The 20,383-nt window shown below is 40.7% G+C and overlaps 1 protein-coding gene across 2 annotated transcripts in view; it reads left to right on the forward strand.

Annotated features, from left to right (window-relative positions):
- KAT6A (lysine acetyltransferase 6A) overlaps positions 1-20,383 on the forward strand; it is a 133,506-nt gene that overhangs the window by 105,578 nt on the left and 7,545 nt on the right. For both annotated transcript variants that reach the window (XM_075556614.1, XM_075556615.1), the window contains exons 10-15: positions 9,414-9,555; positions 11,233-11,394; positions 12,421-12,514; positions 14,659-14,890; positions 15,504-15,711; positions 16,335-16,940. In XM_075556614.1, coding sequence (XP_075412729.1) covers positions 9,414-9,555; positions 11,233-11,394; positions 12,421-12,514; positions 14,659-14,890; positions 15,504-15,711; positions 16,335-16,940 — 1,444 coding nt within the window. The remainder of the gene's footprint in view (positions 1-9,413; positions 9,556-11,232; positions 11,395-12,420; positions 12,515-14,658; positions 14,891-15,503; positions 15,712-16,334; positions 16,941-20,383) is intronic.

A 20,383-nucleotide genomic window follows, 5' to 3' on the forward strand; every position in this document is an offset into this window, starting at 1 on the left:
GGGTTTGTTAACACCACTTCCTTTCCCCCAGCTTCCTCTCTCCCATGCCCTACCAGAACTGTCAGTCTCGTTGTTTTCTTCTCCTGATTGTTTATCCCACATTTCTTATCTAGATAGACCCACAGAGATAATAATATGCATAAATACATGACAGCAAAACAAAGCAACAAAAGTAAGGAAAATAGCAATAAAAACCAATGACAAAAAAGAAAAGCCTATAAATAGTTCAAGGTCTGTTTGTTGACCTTTAGGGGTGTTTTCCAGTTGAGTCTGATTGGGTGCCATGCCCTGACCCCCAAATCTATTTTCCATATTCCCTGGAGACTTCCTTGCTCTTCTCCCCTTGCAGTTCTGTTGCATGTCCCTAGTGTTTTTCCTTGGGATGGTAAGGTCAGACCGGGCGCAATTCCCACACTGTTTCTCCAGGGTTGTCCTCTTTAGGGCTATGGGTCAGTGAGGGATGTTGTGTCTCGTATTGGGGCCGGCATATGATCCTCTATGTGTATTGGCTGCTCTGAGCAGGAATATCATACTCAAGGATTGGTGGGCCAGGATGTGCTCCACTCTCTTCCTCCCCCTTCATTTACGCCCCTGTGCTCTGATTAGACATATCCCTCTCCCTGAGCTGTAGCTTCAGTGCTGTCCTCTGAAGTAAACTCTTCTGGGTGGAGGGGCAGCTATCCCTGTAGTAGGATTCGGGCCGGCTCCTCAGACCTCTCTACTAGTTCCCTGCTTCATGCCAGCATGTTGCATTCACATCTTGGAGCACGAGGTTGAAGTCTGGTCCCTCTTTCCCAGTGGAGATAAAAACAATACCCTCCCCTTGGGTGGGTTAGTGTCTTGCTACCCCACTACTCATTTCTTTTCTTTTTTTCCTCCCCCCCTCCCCTTTTTAGTTGGCTACCATATATATCCCTGGATTTGTTCTAGCACCTACCATACGACCTGGACCTCACCCCAGGAGTGTTTGTATACAGTAGCTTTTTCCCTATGCCCCTTTTGCATTTTTCTTTAAGCTTCCTTCAGCAGACTCATGTCCTCTTGTGCTTGGCTTCCTTCTCTTAGTATAATTTCCTCCAGTTCTTCCCATGCTTCATGCGTTCACCACTGCTTTTTAGTGATGCGTAGTACTCCATTGTATGTAATGTACCACAATATTTTAATCCGTTTGTCTGTTGATGGAAATTTGGGTTGTTTCCAACTCCTTGCAGTTGTGAATTGTGCTGCGATGAACGTTGGAGCACAGATGTCTGGCCGTGGTTTATTTCTTCCCTCTTCTGGGGATACGCCCACTTGGGTGATTGTTGAGTCGTATGGTAGCTCAATTTCCATCGTTTTAGATATTGCCAAATCAGTTTCCATAGTGGCTGTCCATAACGTACCCACAGGCCCACCAGCAGTGGATGAGTGTTCCTATCTCCCCACAGCCCCTCCAACACTTGCTGCTTTCTGATTTTTTTAATTAGGCTATCTTTGAGGGTATTAGGTGGTATCTCACTGTTGTTTTAATTTGCATTTCTCTTATGGCTAATGATCGGGAATATTTTCTCATGTTTATTGGCCATTCGGATTTCTGCCCTTGTGAAACTAATGTTCAGGTCCTTTCTGTGCCCACATCCTCAGTGCGCATTTAGGCTTTTTCTTTTTGGAAGCTCGCGGAGTATTGGAGATTTTAGTAATAAGGCCTTTGTCTGATGTGTCATTGCTAAAGATGTTTTCCCAGTTCGTGGGCTTTCTTATTACTCTGTTGGTGAATTCTTTTGATGTACACAGGTGTTTCATCTTCAGTATATTTCCACTTGTCAATTTGTGACTCACCTGTATTTGTGTCCTTCTGTTAGCCTATGTATTCCCTTTGCCAAAGTTCTCAGGTTTGTCCCAGTTCCCTCATTGATGACCCTAATAATTTGGCGTTTTACCTCGAGGTCTGTGACCCACCTTGAGTTTATTCTTGTGCATGGAGTGAGGTAAGGGCCTTGCTTCATTGTTCTGCACGTAGATATTCAGGTTTTCCCAGCACCACTTGTTAAAGAGAGCATCTGCTTCCCATTTGATGTTTTTGGTTCCTTATCAAAGATCAGTTGTCTATGCTGATGATTTTATTTCTGAATTTTCAGTTCTTTTCCATTGGTGTATCTTTCATTATACCAATACCATGCGGTTTTGAACACTATGGTTGTATAATATGTGCTAAAGTCAGGTAAAACAAGCCCTCCCATTGTGTCCTTCTTCTTGAGGAGTTCTCTGCTAATTCTGGGCTTCTTCCCTCCATATGAAATTGGTAATCAGTTTTTCCTTTTCTTTGAAGAAAGATGAGGTAATTATATCGTGATTATTTTAAACTCATAGAGTCTTGGGCAGAATTGACATCTTTACTATATAGGGTCTTCCAGTCCACAGCATGGGATGTTCTTCAATTTGCTGAGGTCACTCTTGGTTTCTTGCAGTAGTATTCCGTAATTTTCCTCATGTAGATCTTTTGTTCTTTTAGTCAGGCATGTCCCTAGATATTTCAGTTTGTGCTTGGCTGTTGTGAAGGGTACTCCCTTTTTGATCTCCTCTTCTGTGGTCTTACCCGATGTGTATAGCAGTCTGATGGACTTCTGTTTGTTGCTCTTGTATCCTGCCACTCTGCCATATTCCTCAATTGCTTCTAGTACTCCCCTTGTCGAGCTTTTAGGATTTTCCATATATAAAATCGTATCTGCAAATAAAAATGGTTTCACCTCTTCCTTCCCCGGGCTAATACCGTTGATGTGTTTTCTATGTCTTATGCTTTTAGTTAAAACCACCAGTATGATGTTAAATAAGAGTGGGGTCAAGGGACAGCCTTGCATGGTGCCCTTTTTCAGTGGAATTGTGTTCGTCTTTTTTCCATGGATTACCACATTGGCTGTTGGATTGGTCATATATAGCTTGTCTTATCTTGAGGAATTTCCTTTCCTATCTTCTTGAGTGTCTTAAACAGGATTTGGTGTTAGATGTTGTCAAATGCTTTTTCTGCATCTATCGATATTATCATGTGGTTCTTAAAGGTTTTCATGTCAATGTGGTGAATGATACTAATGGTCTTTCGTATGTTGAACCATGCCTGCATCCCTGGTAGGAATCCCATTAGGGTATGGTGAGTTATTAGTTTTATATACTTTTGTATTTTATTGGCCAGTAGTTTGTTAAGAATTTTTGCATTGATTTTCGTTAAGGATATTGGTCTGTAGTCCTCCATTGTTGTGTGAGTCCCTGCTGGTTTCGGTGTCTGAGCTACACTAGCTTCATTGAAGACGTTCAGGATTTCCCATTGCTTTCTGTGTTCTGGAAGAGTCTGTGTCGGCTTGGCGTCGGTTCTTCCTCAGATGCTTGCTTGGTAGAGCTCTCCTGTGAAGTCGTCTGATCGAGGGGATTTTTTGTTGATAATCCCTTCATATTTTTGGTAATCCCTTGTCTATTTTGTTGATAATCCCTTGTTTATTTTTTTTTATTGCTATTGGTCTTTTGAGGTTCTTGATGTCCGTTAGGATAGTTTAGGGAGGGATTTTTTCCAAGAATTTGCCATCTTCCAAGTTGTTGAATTCATTGGAGTGTAGTCCTGTGTAATTTTCCTTTTGATTTCATTAGGGTATTTTCTAATGTCCCATCTTTCATCCCTCATCCTTGCTATTGAATTTTGTTTCGTCCTTTCTTTGGTTAGGTTTGCCAGTGGTCTGTCGATTCTGGTTATCCTTTCAAAGAACCAACTTCTGGCAGTATTAATTTTTTCCATAGTTTTCTTATTTTCCCTCTCCTGAATCTCAGTACTGATTTTTATTGTTTCTTTCCTTTTACTATGAGTAGGATTGTCTTGTTGACTCTGCTCTATTTGATAGAAATTTTGTGTCAGCATATCAATCATAAGTCTCTCTTCCTTTTTTATGTGTGCATGCATTGCTATGAAACTTCCTTTGATCACACTGCCTTTGTTGTGGCCCATAAGTCTTGCTTGAAATGTTGTGTTCTTATTCTCATTAGTTTCTAGAAATTTTCAAATTCCATCTCTGATCTGGGCCCGTACACTCTCCTTTTGAAATATTGAGTCATCCTCCAATTGTTTGCTCTTGTTGTCTTCATTTTCCTTTTGTTGATTTCCAGCCTTATGGCACAGTGGTCAGAGAGCGAGGTCTGTATGATATCAATGTGCTTTAATTTATGTAAATTCGACTTGTGCCCCAGCATGTGATCTGTCTTTGAATATGTGCCATGTGGGCTTGAAAAGAATCTGAATTTTTTTTTGTATTTGGATGAAAAGCTCTGTAAATATTTGTCAGGTAAAAGTTTCTAATCGTAGTATTTAGATCTCTAGCCTTCTTGTTGAGTTTCTTTCCCTGTGATCTCTCTTTCTCAGAAAGTGGTTTATTGTCGTCACCTACTATAATTGTTGAGGCTGTGATTTCTTTTTTCATCTTTTGGAGTGTTTGGTTGACATATTTGACAGGTCTCTTGTTCAGGGAATATATGTTCAAAATATTTAGTGATTCTTTGTCTATAGTTCCCTTAAGCAATATATAGTGTCCCTCCTTATCTCTTTTTATGGTTTGCACTTTGAGGTCAATTTTGTTCGAGATTAGGGATGCAACACACATATGCCTTTTTTTAATTGCTGTTTGCTTGGTATGCTTTTCTCCAGCCTCTGAGTCTCTGTATTTTTGTCTGTAGTGAGATGCGTCTCCTGTAGGCAATAGATTAAGTTGTGTTTTCTAAGCCAATCTGCTAACTTCAGTCTTTTAATGCCAGAGTTCAGTGCATTGATATTCAGGGTTATTATCTCTATCTGTGGACTCTGTGATGTCATCTTATTACCTTTTGTTTTGGGTGTTTTTCTATCTCTCTTATCAGTGTGTTCTGTGTGTGTGTGTGTTTCATTCTTTCAATACTATCTTGAGGGTTGTTTTCTCCCTGTTGCCCTCTGGGTGGTGGTGTTCTATGTGGCAGTCTCTTATTTATCCTTGGTGAGTGCTGTTCTTCTGCCCATACTGCATCGGCATGGATCTTTTGTAGGGCTGGGTGTCTTCTAACGTATTCTTTGAGGTTTTCCATGTCTGGGGAGACTCTTCTCCATCTATCTTGATTTGATAATTTGGCTGGCTACAGTATTTTGGGGTTTGTGTTGTTTTCCTTCCAATTTTTGGAATATGTTACTCCACTTGCTCCTCTTCATCCTAGTGTCCACTCTGAGAGGTCTGAGCATATTCTTATTTGGGAACCTTTATATGTGATTGCTTGTTTTTCCCTAGCTGCTCTGATGATTTTCTCCTTTTCCTCAATGTTGGATAGTTTAACTATTATGAGCCTTGGTGATTTCTTTTTGGGATTTAGTCTAGCTTGCATTCTTTCATCCTCCTGAATAGTTGCCCGGTTTTCAGTCATTAAACTGTGGATGTTTTCCTCCAAGAATTCCCTCACAATTGTTACAGATGACTTTTTTGTTGTGTCTTTCTCCGGTAATCCAATTATTCTATGTTGTTCTGCTTCATAGTATCAGACATAGCTCTTAGGTTTTCTTCAGCTTCTCTGATGACCTTATTAGATTTTTGTTAGCATTTGTTAAAGTCTGCTTGACTGTCCTGTAGGTCACTAGTGCGGTTCTGTGCCTCCTCAGTGAGTTGATAAAGTCAGTGAGTCTGCTACTGGTTTTTGTTATCTCGTCCCTGTGGTCTTGTATTTCCCTTTGGTATATGGACTTTATTTCCTCTGTCGTTTCATCCTTTTTCTGTATTGTTTCCCTCATATACCTGTATTACTCCAAGCAGCATTCTGAAAATTTCTTTCTGTAGCAGATCAATCTCTGCTTCTTCATGCACTTCGTTAGGTTCAGGACATCTTCCACCATTGCTTTTTGTTTCTCCTGTTTTTTCTTTGAGGTTGTTGGGGCTGATTGCTGTTTGCGTTACGTTTTTAGAATAGCCAGGTGCCGTTTTCCTGGGAGCCAAAGAGCACTGGCCATCTCTGGGAGACTCATAGGAATGCTTCTTTGAACTGCCTGCAGCTAGTTTTACTATGGAATTGGCCTACCACTTTATCCTCCTGTGGCTTCCCTCTTTCTCTAGTCAACCAGTGTTCTGGTATTTGGAAGACAAGTTGGATGGTCCTCTCAGGGCACACTGGTTGGGTTGTTGTGGACCCATGAGGATGGTGCTGTACTGGGCGATCTCATAAGAAACCATGATTGTGTGGCCCTTGGCAGTTTGGGGTGTCGAAGAGGCTGTTTGTGGGTGCCTGCTGCAACGAGAGTGCCACAGAAGGCTGAAGGGTTGCCCACGTTGGTGTGAGCACCACAAATGGTGGGCGTAATTTCCCTGGTCAGGTAGATTGCTGCGGAGGTTGGGCAGGGTTCCCGCAGCAGTGTGGAATGTTGGTGACTGTTGGCTGAGCTGACTTGGACTCTGTGAGGCACTACAGCAGGTTGGAGGAAGTTCTCTGAGTCACGTGAGACCACAGAGGACATGTAGGAGCTCCCCCAGACACGCTGGCAGGATTTCCCCTGAAGAAGGTGGACAGGATTTCTTTAGCTATGTGTTAAGCACTCCAGATGGCAGGCAGGATTTCACCTGGTGGAGTGTGGCCAGGCTTTCCCCTACCTTGGGTTACACTCTAGAGGGTGGAGCTCTCCCAGCTGGGTGGAGGGCAGGGGTAAATGCCCTAGGCTAAGGAGAGTGGTTTGGAGGTCAGCAGTGGTGTGTGAGAGAAAAGGGAGGAGAAAAAGAAACAAAAAAGTTAAGCCCCCTGAAACTGGAGGGGGGGTGGATAAAGGGAAGACAGGGAAACAAAAGTAGCAATATAGCTGAGCCCTGATCCCTGACCGTGGAGCTGAAGGAGTTTAATCTCTGCCCGGAGGTGGTGGCAAGCTGTGGCTGTGCTGAGATAAATCCCCTGCACCACCTGAAATGATCATGGCTCTGGCTGAGACAGTGGGGGGGCTAAGGTCAAACTCTAACCAGCCTCCATTGTGGTGAGCCAAAAGGCCCCAGCTCCTCAAAACCTAGTGGATCTGTGCCTACTTATCTTTATGATGCTCCTCCTGCAAGCTGATAGTGTGGAATTTCCCTCTTAGTAACTCTCCTGCACTGATTTGCGGAGTCCCGCTGGTATGTTACTCAGTCGCCATCTTCCTGGATGTTAAACGTTTTCAAATGTATTAGAGTTGTGTTCTGAAAATGTTCTAAAATAGAACTTGAAAAATAGCATAGTCTTCCAACTTTAATAAACTTTTTTTGGGGGGGGTTAATGTACTTAGCAAATATAATCTAGTGCAATTATTTAAGGATAGTTGTTGAAATTGGTCACAACTAAATTAGGTTCTTTATGTTCCTCAGCCTCTGTACTTACTTATATGAGATAAGACACAGCAATTTATTTAACTACATTCTTTACCATATTACCATCCAATATTTTTGTATGCCATTTTTTATAACTAGCCCCATGAAACATTCATTGTTAATTACTAAAGCTGATCATTGTTATTAAATACCACGAATTATGCATTACTGATCCATCATATGATTTATCACTAACAATTTATGTAAGACTGCTTATTATCATTTGTTACATTAGTTAGTGATAATGATTAGCATGTACCAATGATCATAATAAATCTTTTCCCCCTAGTCGTTTTATTGACACCATATCATTGAGTGGTTCTTTATTTGGTCATATCAAGGGGTATTGTACAATCACTACCATATCTATATTAGAACATTCCTTTTCCTCTCATGGTTAAATCGCCTTTAAAATGAGTTGTACAATCATGGTCAGTTATTGTGCTCCCTCCCACCTTCATTATTTGCTCCTGAAATCCCCTCTCCTTCCCTATTGCCCATCCCCTCACCCCTGCATTCCCTACAATACCTTGTATCTGCTACAAGTTATACATCACCTTATTTTATCATTATACATCCACTCCTCCTGTGCTTCACATCTGGGAAAACCCACAGAAAACAATGAAAAATAAATCGCAATAAGGTGATAAGAATAAGATCATATTAGTATATAGACAAAAATACGAATAATGCATAAGAGCGAGAAGGCCTCCATCAACATTCCAAAACAATCAGGGAAGAAATTTCTTTCATGGAACAACTAAGTGATACTTAACACACAGTACATGTTCAGGTTGTGTCTATAGGGAGGTCAGCTGGCTAAGTATAGAGTTTGATCCAGCACAGTCAAGACTACAGTGGTCTCTGCCTTGCTAGTCAGGCTGTTCGGGACTCTTGCCTTTGACTGTCAGCATCTTGGTCTGACTAGATACTCTACAGATGGGTTGTGGCTCCCACTCTCTTCCATAGGCTTCTCTAATTTGGGTGTTTGATGTATATGTCACTTTAATGATTGATTCTGTTCTCCAATGGCCAAGGCATGAAGTAGTTCAAGTTGTAGGACAGTTACTCTGTTCTAGAGATACAAGGGATGGACCATGTCTTAAGATTTAATCTGGATCCAGGCTAAAATAGGTATGAAAATCCACTAATTTTTAATATAGGTTATATTCCTCCCATCATCTACAGACTGATCTAGCCACATTATGACCCAGCTCTTCCTGAGAGGGACATTATGAGAAAGAAACCCTATTAAAGTACTACGAAAATGGCAAGCTTATTTAATAAATATAAGTTAACAGCAAGAGAGCTTCAGGAAAGTACATTTGAACTTTTATTTCATTTGTTAAATAACAAATAGGCCATTGGGTTTCAGGAATCAATAGAGTGATACGTGTCCAAGACAAGGGTCACTCTCCTTGGAAGGAAAGGCCAACATTTCAGGACTAGAAGGAAGGAAGTGTAGTGTAGCTTGTCCTCACTTAAAAGCAAAATTATAATTTTGTCCTTTAAAAAACCTATATGAAATATATTTTTTACCATACAACTAATTAGATGTCCACGTACCTACCGCAGGACATGACATACATATTTAATAAGTATCTGTTGGTTGGAATTCATTAAAGCAAGCAAGAACAAACAAATGAAACGAAGAAGGAAGGGGAGGGAGGAAGAAAGTGTAGCTTGATGTACATTTTGAAGATAGCCTTTCAAAAGAAAAAGATAGCCTTTACTTTTTCTATGTCGTAGAAAGGTGAAGGTTTATGTTCGTCAAGAGAATAACATTTCGAAAGACTAGGAGATAGGGAAGATGAGGAAGAGCACTGAGCTGGGTCTCAGGGATTTCTCATCCCTGCTACTCAGCCGCTAATTAGTTGGATGTTTTTCCAAATTAGTTGATCGTAAGGGCTTCTTTTCTTTGTTTGTTTAACTGACTAATAGGGCTTAAGATACAGCCTCTACCACTTTACTTGGATAGTGTGAGAGTCAAAAAAGATCATTGCTATGAAAATGTAAAGTCTTAACAAAATATTAAGCTCTTTTTAAATTTTTACTTATTAACAGGCTACCTAAATTGTATCTTTGTGAGTTCTGTCTAAAATATATGAAAAGTAGAACAATTCTCCAGCAGCATATGAAGAAATGTGGTTGGTTCCATCCTCCTGCCAATGAGATTTACCGGAAGAATAACATTTCTGTCTTTGAGGTAAGGGAGATGATGTTTGATGATTGGTTTCCTTGTCATTTCAAATAAAGTGCCCCCTGTACTGACTGACTTTACTTGCAGAGGTCATTTCACATGCTCCTCACCACTGTTGAGAAGCAGTAGGCCAACCCAGGGAGCCTACCACATTTATAAACTCCATCTCAAAATAAATTATTCTGTATTTCACTGAATTGATTATGTCGGTTATAAGATGCATTCAAGAGGACTTCAAAAAGTACATGAGAAACTGGAATTAAAAGATATAGAAGCTCCTAATTAAAATGTATCATTCTATTTGGTTGTGACATGCCAAAAGATTTCATATATGTTAAGATGTGATGGAGTCCTGGGTGGCACAAACAGTTAAGCGCTTATCTCCTGACCGAAAGGTTGGCAGTTGAAATTCACCGGAGGCATCTCAGAAGACAGGCCCGGTAGACTTCTAAAGGTGACCGCCTTGAGAACTGCAGGGAGCACTGCAGGGCTGTGTATAGGCTGCCAGGAGTTGGACATGCCTTAGAGTCTACAGATTATGGAAAAGTTGAAATTAAGCATTCATATTACTCCATTTAAAAGAATATTTGTTAAAGATGTCTTTAAATTGCCTTAGTAAATCTTGATATACTTTCCTGACTCTCTGGTGATACTATGACTTAAGAGATGTCTGTGACTCGATGTAGTTGTTTGTTTGTGGTTTTTAATTCCATAAAATTGGTTTGAGCGTCAAGTTTCCATTGAGTGAGTGCCTGTGCCATGTGCTCAGTTATGTTCATTGCTATCATGGAGTTTCAGATTATCAGGACCCAGTCACCCACCTTCCTGCCCTGGAGCTATGCTAGGTAAGACATAGAGGAGCTCCACACTTAGGCTGGAAGGAGTGAGAATGCTATAAAATACTGTTTCGGGTTACCCATTTGAAATTTCCTGTCCATGCAAGCATATATTGGCGAGTATCTTAAAAGAAATTACTGTGAAATTACTTCAAATCTTGAGGCATTTTCAGTTGGTATGCCAAACCATGTGTCTTACATTGACACCCATTGGTATTATCATAAACAAGCCGCCGCAACTCTACAGCACAGGGCTGACAGCAGTGTGGTGTGGTGCTACTGAGCTGGGCAACTTGAGCCCGAGAATCATCTCTCTTGCCAGATGGCTACCCAGAGAGAACCTGTTTAATGTTTCTCATTGGCAACAGTTAACATTCGTTCAAGTACCTTGATTTGGGGTAAAGCTGATTATGGCAGTCAGAATACATTGCTTTGGATGGTTGACAAGGCATTAGACAATAGTTATATCTTGTTTTACCTAATGAATGTTTTAGAGAAGGTTGCATACATACCTTTGGGTTAAATACTTTTAAAAAGGAGTCAGATCCACTTGCTATTCAGAGGGATTAACCTATCTGACAAAAGCAAAAAGTGCTATTTTAAGAACAAGTCATCACCTCCCTACATAGTGTAATGTGTGTTTTGTTTTGAGGTATTTTTTGGATATATACCGGTAGTTTTATATTTGGTAGTCTTAAAATTTACTATAATGCTGCCGTTTCTGGTACGAGGTTCCAAAATCAAGTGTGTTCTGGTTGCTGGCAGTTGCTCTGCAGCTGGACTATGAACTTTGTAAGTGCTACTAACGAGATACCCTATTGACCAGTTGTGTTCTGTTTTCCTCCAGGTTGATGGGAACGTGAGTACCATTTATTGTCAGAACCTTTGTCTCTTGGCAAAGTTGTTTCTGGACCACAAAACCCTCTACTATGACGTGGAGCCTTTTCTTTTTTATGTCCTAACACAGAACGATGTCAAGGGCTGCCACCTTGTTGGCTACTTTTCCAAAGTAAGTGTCAGCTTGACCTTGGTTTGAATCTGAAACAGGGTTGCCGGATCTTACTAGAAAATAGTACAGGTTGTGACTCTTTCTGCAAAGAAAGGAAAATCCAGAAGTTTAAATGCTCGAAGGCGCCTAGTAACATTTAACAGACTCTATCCTCCTGGGAACATGACCTGCTGAAAATACTCTGGAGGAAAAGTTTTAAAATGACTTCTATTCCCAAGGTGGTCATAGAAAGAACTTGTGAAATAAACACAGTCATTATCTACCCAAGTTCTTTCTCAGCTGAAATCTTCTCTTCTTAATTTGAAATTTAGACTTAGACATAAGAATGAGAAGTCGTTTTTACTTCAGGATATTTTTTTTCCCATTTTCATTCTCCTTTTCTCTTGGAAAGCAAGAAAATTGTTTCCTTTTAAAACTACGTGAAAACTACTTTTATTTAAACCCATGGTAAAATCCAATTGTATGAACTTAAATGGAAATTCATAGCTATGTAAGAGTTCTTTAAGTAGTCTGTTTTCAGTACTTAAATATGATTAAAATGTATGTGCCCATCATTTCAGGAGCATTTAAAATAAAGTTAGCAATAATTAATTGGGGGATGGGGGGGGACTTGACTTTGCCCTTTTAAAGCACCAAAGCCAGGAAATAAGGAGACAGTGACATCTTAATTAACCTTTTCACATCTTGAATGCCACGTTGACACGTCATCATTTGTAGCTTTGCAGATTGAGTGGAACTTGGATTCCTTTGCTGATCTGAGCTTGGATATGCTGTTTTTGAGTTGCCACTGATGCTGAGTGGCATCATTTTGTTTTATATTTAGGTCTCCTGGGATGGTCGGTTGCTTTGTGGGTAATGGCGGTGACTTAACATTGTCCTAGTTTTCCCAGTGAGGTGTGGGTTTTTTTCTGTACACTGCTATTCCCAAAGGACCAGGGCTGTGGTTTTGACTGTTAGTCTTTGTTTCTTAATAATTCGTCTTCCCAGCTTGTGTTTTTTAAACGTGGCTTCTGTCTTCTCCATCAGGAAAAGCACTGCCAGCAGAAATACAATGTCTCCTGTATTATGATTCTTCCCCAATACCAGCGTAAGGGCTACGGCAGGTTTCTCATCGATTTCAGTAAGGGTGATATTAGTATAATTTCTCTTTCTCGCTTCCTGTGCATTTTCTGCATATCTATTTTTAAAGATTTGTCGATAATTTATTAGTTGCTAACATCATGTCATTACTACACAGAGCTTAAAAAACCTAAAGTCACTTTTTCTTTCAGGCGTAGAATGCTTTAAAATAGCTAGTATTAAATACTATTTTCTGTATGTCCTATAGCCAATGCCTTACATTTGTTCATCTAAAATAGAACTGAGTCTCATGAAGCAATTCTGACAAAAATTTTACATTGTATAACTACTGAAATTAGCAATGATAAGGCAGTACTGCACCTGCCTTATTTTTATTGCCCAGTTATTGCTAAAATGTGTGCATCCTTCTTTTGCCATGGGCTTGACCTAGTGGTTAAGAATAAGCAATGCAATTTAAAAATCTTTTGAAAACACGAAGATCGAGAAAGTGACCATTTAATCTGAGTTTAAAGCTTTCACTAATGGTTCTGAAGAAGTCATTGTGGAACTTCCATAATTTTACACAATGACAGTCTTGCACAGAAAGTTAAATGTATCCTTATAGTTAATTGTATTTTGATTACAAAGTAGTGATATTTGAGGGATTATTTCCCAAGGCTGATGATATAAACTAAAGGAACATACTTAGAAAGAATGGGTCAGACTAAGGGTTTTGCTTAAGACAGTTCATTCAAAATATCAGATGATTATGTTGTGGTGCTGCTGTCTGCAGTATTGAGAGCTGGGTTTTTATGCTTATTATTTTGGGTTTTATACCTGCTATATATAATTGTGTATATGCCATTGGCTAGTTTACCCATTCTCTTTCCCTTTTTGGATTAATACTGGAGGGTGGAGCTTATTATTAATAACTCATTATTTTCAATATATTGTTTGTTGATAGAACTTGGAATTGGGTATACTCATATACTATTTACTGGCAAAGTTAGGGGAAAATGAATATATTTTATTCCTGGTTAGTTGTATTTATTTATACAAACTACAATTTGTATGTTTACAGTATATATTTTTTAAATTTGGTTTATGTAATTTCGTATTTTTTACATTACCAGTTCTTAGATGGTTTTCAAGTTTTTCTTAAATAAATGACAAAAATCGATATTTCTGCTATGTCCACATTCAACACTTTCCCTTTGGAATATATACCCTTTTCACCTCTTCCTGGACGTCATACACTTGACATGAAGACCAGTAACACCACATCTGCTTATAGTGGCGCTCACCCCCATTTGGACGTTCTCACACACCCAGAATTAACTATTGTGAGGAGACCTTTGGGTGAAACCAGAAATTGACATCTAAGTCACTCACTGAAGAAGATCTGCAGTCTTAACAGTATTACAGAAAACCAGAAAGGCTGCCATCTAGTGGTCCAAGTAATGGGTGCGCTGCTGGGTGGTTTTCTTCCACAGTCAAAGGAAGACAAAGGGAGGGGGAAATGAGGAACCGATACCAAGGGCTCAAGTAGAAAGCAAATGTTTTGAGAATGATGATGGCAATAAATGTACAAATGTGCTTGACACAATGGATGTATGTAGGGAATGTGATAAGAGTTGTGTGAGCCCCCGATAAAATGATTAAAAAAGAAAGACAAAGCATTATTAATATAAGCTTATTAAAAAATATAAGCTTATTAATGTAGCCTGTTACATGCAGTTCTGCATTTTAAGTGACTCTTTTAACAAAGTGATTTGTACCAACTATAAACCAAAACCAAACTCACTGCCATTGAGTCGATCAGACTCACAGTGACCCTGTGTAGGGTTTCCAAGGCAGTAAATCTTTACAGGAGCAGATATCTTCTTCCTTCTCCCCGGAAGCTGCTGGTGGGCTTGAACTGCTGCCTTTGTGGTTAGCAGTCCAATACCTAGCCAACAGTGCCACCAGAGTGCCTCTATATCCAATGTAGAGCAAGCAATACTAACTAACCTAAGTGTTCAACCGTATGTAATCTTCTTCCCAAAAAATCAGCCTGATAGTCATTTCAATATTGTGTTCTTTTCTTTGAAGGAATTTGCCTTGGAATAACTGTTCCTTATAATGGGATTGGTTGGGGAGAGGATTGTTATTTTTGGAAATGAACCTTTTAGACTGACATATTTGTAATTTGGGGGTTTTCTCTAGGTTATTTGTTATCAAAACGTGAAGGCCAAGCAGGATCTCCAGAGAAACCATTATCTGATCTAGGTCGCCTTTCCTACATGGCGTATTGGAAAAGTGTAATATTGGAGTGCCTTTATCATCAAAATGACAGACAAATCAGCATAAAGAAGTTAAGCAAGTTGACCGGAATCTGTCCCCAAGACATTACTTCCACACTCCACCACCTACGAATGCTGGACTTCCGCAGTGACCAGTGAGTATCACATCCCTTTGTGTCCCTTCAAAAAGCCATGACGGGAGTTTGGGGGATCAGGCCATCAATAGATTGATGAGAATTCTTTCATCTGAAGGGTACTCTTGCTCTCCCAGAGACATCATTTCTGTTCTGTGTTGTTTGATACTACTGACCATATATATTTTATAAACTTTCTGATTACTATAGTAACATCTCAAGGAACAGTGCCATTAAGTAAGATATTTTTTAATGTTCGTGATTAATTTCTGTCGAAATACTACAAAGTAAAATGTATAGGTTCACAGTGACGGCAATTCACTCTGGGTTAGTGACTAGAAGTTCACAAAGGAAGGTGACACAAGCTAGCTGGCTGGAGACTAGCAGGGAGTACCGGAGAGTGCAGGTATTCCAAAAGCGGAGGCAGTGTGGGCCATAACTTATTTCGCTGCTGGGGTTGAGTGGGAAGTAGTTGTTCAGCTTCTCTCTTAGCTATCTCATGTGGTGGCTTTCGAAAGAGCTTATTTTTTGGAACACTTACCATCACCTCCAAAGTGTTCCAAGTTTGTATTTATTTATTGTTATGTGTACCGTATACTTTGTTGATTTGCTATAAACTTTTCTCTGGTTCCAGATTTGTGATTATCCGCCGGGAAAAACTTATCCAAGATCACATGACGAAACTTCAGCTGAACTTGAGACCTGTAGATGTAGATCCAGAGTGCTTACGCTGGACCCCTGTTATAGTCTCCAACTCTGTTGTCTCGGAGGAGGAAGAGGAGGATGCAGAGGAAGGAGAAAATGAAGAGCCGCTCTGCGAGGAAAGAGAGCTAGAGACCATTGTAAGGGCGTGAATAGTGTCTTTTCATTGTTGATGGCAGAATATCTACTTTAGCTTTTAGGAGTACTTGCACTATGTTGTAAGTATATCTTAACAAGAATGTATATGTACATTCGCACTTCAGAGTTAATTTCAGTAAACTGGAGAAAATTCATGAAGATTTGGTCTTAATTAATATACCATTAAGCTGTGGATCAGTAGGAGAATATCACATTTGTTGTAACGTGTTACATTTAACAAAATCTAACAACAGTGCCAATAAGAAAGAGCTGGTAGTGCTTTGGTTAAATAACCAAAAGGTTGGCTGGTGGCCCTGCAGTGGCTCTGAGAGAGAGGAGCTGGTCTCGAGCCCTTTTCGGGTGTTTGTGCCTGTCCGATGGGGCTGCTAGGCACCAGAATGCAACGTGACAGCACCTAGCAGTGGCGCACACAGTAAAGGAAGACGTTTGGGTGGCCCAGCCGTTTACACTTGACCTCTAGGCCAAATATCGGGAATTTGAAGGCACCCAGCAGCACGCTGAAGAAACATCCCTCTTATGTCAGTATTTGAATGGTTAAAATGGTTAGATGCGACACAAAAAAGAACAAACAATTGACCGGTATTGTTTTATTTTCTAAAATCAGGTGGGAAAGTCGATATCTCGGGAAAACAAAGAACAAGATTCTTACTCTTTAATAGAAAGTGAAAAGAAGCCGGAAGTTCTAACTCCAGCCAGTTCGACCCGTTTGAACAAGCAAGCTCTTCCCCGTGATAGTCTTCCTGCAAATAGTCAACCATCTCGGAGGGGCCGCTGGGGGAGGAAGAACAAAAAAACCCAGGACCGTTTCAGTGATAGAGATTCTAAACTGCTCTTGGAAGATCCATCGTCAGCTCCTCAGGAACAATATGGAGAGTGTGAAGAAAAGTCGGAAACCTCCCAAGAACAGTATGCTGAAAGTGAGGAGCCTTTGGCAGCCTCTCAGGAGCAGCCCAGCCCTGATGGGAAGCCAGAGATTTCCAAAAGAAGACTAAGTGATGGGGTCGAGCTTTGGCGAGGACAGCTCAAGAAAAACCCTGAGGCTCTAAAGTGCAGATTTCCGGAAGGCAATGACCGGCTGCCTCGGCGTTACAGCGATGGTGACAGGGCTCTCCTCCGAGGCTTCAGTGAGAGCAGTGAGGAGGAGGAAGAGCCAGAGAGCCCTCGGTCCAATTCACCCCCCATTCTTACAAAGCCCACGTTGAAGAGAAAGGTAGGTGTTTAGTGTGCCTGTCTCTCCTTCCTCCAGCTGCAGTCTACACCATCCTTTTGTTCTAGCCTACAGTTCTGACAAAGTACCCCTTGAAATTCTTAATGCGCGTTTCACTGTCAGTCTCCTTCCGTATGTTGTGGTGTGTGATCTTCCAGTGAGCTACGGAAATGGATGCGTGACCTGTTTGATTTACGGGCATTAAGTGAAAAGCCATCAGCTTACTGGTTCAACCCCTGACTTTTCAGATTGCTTTCAAAGTACTTTGAAGGTGAGTACGGATCAGAAGTGATGCTAGGAGGGAGACGAAGCAAAGCATGGCCCAGTGCCGGGCACAGCGGTCAGGCCGTAGCAGTGCCCCAGGTTGGGCCCGCGGAGTGAAGCCACCCTTCTCCTTTCGTGTGTCCTCTTGTCCTTACACCCTCTCGCTCCCTCCTCACACATCCCTCCAGTGCTTTAGGCCTTGTTTTTAAAATGTTTTTGAAACTATTTAATCATCTTGCTACATTTGAAGGACAGCCCGTTTGTTAGACATCTGTGTGATGACAGTATTGAGTTCGGTTACCACACACCAGAAGAATCCCAGCCTATACCATGAACTCCAACTCTGGCCTCAAGTCCGCCAGCCTGAAGTGTGCCAGCGCCCTCGAAGAGCTGCTCTGGACAAGTTGTGTGCTTTAATCACTGCTTTCCAAAGTAGGACCACTAAAAACGACTGAAACGAGCTGTGTACACGTTTGAGACACTATTTAGGTTTACAGAATGATTGTAAAGATAGTACAAGGAGTTCCCACACACCCTAGAACCAGCTTCCCCTCAGTATTAGGGAAGTATCAAGAATAAATTTATCAACCTCTTAAATGAGTGTGCTACATTTGTTAGAACTAATGACCACTGTTGATATACTAGTGTGCATCAGTGCCCACACTTTATATTTCCTCAGTTGCCCTTAAAAGCCTTCTATGCTCCAGAAGACCACATCACATTTAGGAGTCATGTCTCACTTGTTAGGTTCCTCTTGGTTGTAACAGTTCCTCTGATTTTCTGTGTTGTTGATGACCTTGACAGTTTTGAAGGTTGCAGGTCAGATGCTATATAGAATAGTCTTTATGCGTTGGATTGAGATGACGTGTTTCAAGGAGACTAAAGCCAAAGAGGTAGCCTCCTGCTCCTCCTCCTATCAAGAGTAGTTCCTACCAATGTGACTTACCTCTCGATGGTAATTTGGATTACCTGCTTTGAGGCCAGGGCCATCAGGCTTTCCACTGGAATGTTAACAACCCCTCCCCCCACTGCACAGTTCACACTTAGGATTTGGAGACTAAATATTAATACTCCACCTCCTTAGGCAGAGTAACTGCATAAGTTATTTGGAATTCCACACAAGCGTTTTGCCTATTCTACCCCATTAATTTATGTATTCAATCACTCACTTGTACTAGTACAGACACATGGATACTGGCTTTAAGTTTTGAGCTAGAGCTTTAAAACAGAAAACCAGTACTGTGGCATCAACTGATAAAGTAGAACTTCTCCCAGTCACGTGGGCAGACAGCCTTGGCTTTCTCCCTCGACAACATTAGCTTCCACCTGTTGACCTCTGAGTTAGTAGTGTGACACTCGACCAGCAGGGCCCCAAGGGTTCCTTCAATTCAGTACTATTCCGTTGTCATGCAATAACTTTTGCCTCTGAGAACTCTGTCGGTTTCATTCCGTCTTGCGCATCATTGTGCAGCTTTTACTTGTTTTGAGCACATTTTATTTTTTGGCACTATCAGATACTTGCTTCTGGCTTATCCGTGTATGACTTCTGTCTGAGTCCTGGGACGTCTTTCCACGGACCCAGGGGCTTTCTAACTCCATTTGAAACGTGTGGTCTCGACTATAGAAGGACTTGTGCATTTGGAGTAGAGGGAAATGGAGCGTGGACTACTCTGTTATTTGTGCCCGTCTTTGAAGAATACATCCTTGTCAGTCTAGGGCAGTGGTTCTCCACCTTCCTGATACCTCGACCCCTTTCATACAGCTCCTCATGTTGTGTGACCCCCCCACCCCCCAACCATAAAATTATTTTTGTTGCTACTTCATAACTGTCATTTTGCTACTGTTATAAATCATCATGTAAATATCTGGTATGCAGGATGTATTTTCATTATTACAAATTGAACATAATGAAAGCATAGTGATTAATCAAAAAAGCAATATGTAATTCTGTATTGTGAAATACTTAATTTATAATTACAAATAAATGAAAGTTTGCCGTAAAGCATGGCGTAGCATGGGTAACAGTCTTCACGCCAGCTACTTGCGTGTGGGCGGACCTGCATGTGAGTGGACCCGCCTGGAGACCAATAGAGGAACTGTGTTTTCTGATGGTCTTAGGTGCTTCCTGTGAAAGGATCCTTTGACCCCCAAAGGGGTCACAACCCACAGTGAGAACCACTGTTCAAGGGTTATTTTGCCTGCCTATCTATCTATCTATCTATCTATCTATCTATCTATCTATCTATCTATCTATCTTTCTATCTATCTATCTATCTATCAAACTAATTATGCTATCTTCTTTGTAAAAAAGAAATTATGTCTCGTGGTGAAATCACGTACAAAGTATTTTTGAAGTTCTTAAAGATATTAACTTACCTAGGGAAAAAAAAACTTACCTGGGCATCAAATGGCTTGTACGTAACAACCATGTCTATTACTGACTGGATGTTTGACCTTGATGGAGTCATGTTGTCCTTTAATCCTCTATAACAGTGGTTCTCATCCTGTGGGTCACAACCCCTTTGGATGTTGAACAACCCTTTCACTAGGGCCGCCCGATTCATAACAGTAGCAAAATTACAGAGATGAAATAGCAATGCAAAATAATAATATGGTTGGGGTCCCCACAGCCTGGGGAACTGTATTAAAGGGTCAGGGCCTTAAGAAGGTGGAGCACCACTGCTCTATAAAGTGAGAGGGCTGGAGTCGAGATTCCCTGACGTGGCTAACAATTTTGTAATAGTCGTGTGTGATTTAAGATGTTAAGTCAATTTTATTGCAAACCTGTGCTTAATTTGTCAGATTCTAGCAATAGATTTAGTTTACTTTGAAAATACGTTGTTAATTCTCTATAGCCACATTTCGCCCTATGGCTAGCTATGAAAATGGCGTAGTGTACTGATTCTCTGGTAACTTTCATAGTGGTGCTATGAGACAAACAGAAAGTGCTTTTGTACCTTTTCATCTCTTGAGATAAAGAGTCATTAAGGAAGGAGCCTCTGGATCTATTGTAGTATGGAAATAGGCAAGGGATTGCTTTCTCATCCTCCCAAGGGTGCTAAATTTAATGGTGCTATTAATAAAAATGATAATGTCTACTCTTCGAGAGTGGTATTTCCTGCCTAATCTTTTACAAAGTTGTATTTAATTATCCAACATGTTTGTATCCATGATGATTTTGT

Source organism: Tenrec ecaudatus, chromosome 8 (genome assembly GCF_050624435.1).
Source record: "Tenrec ecaudatus isolate mTenEca1 chromosome 8, mTenEca1.hap1, whole genome shotgun sequence".
Classification (NCBI taxonomy): domain Eukaryota; kingdom Metazoa; phylum Chordata; class Mammalia; order Afrosoricida; family Tenrecidae; genus Tenrec; species Tenrec ecaudatus.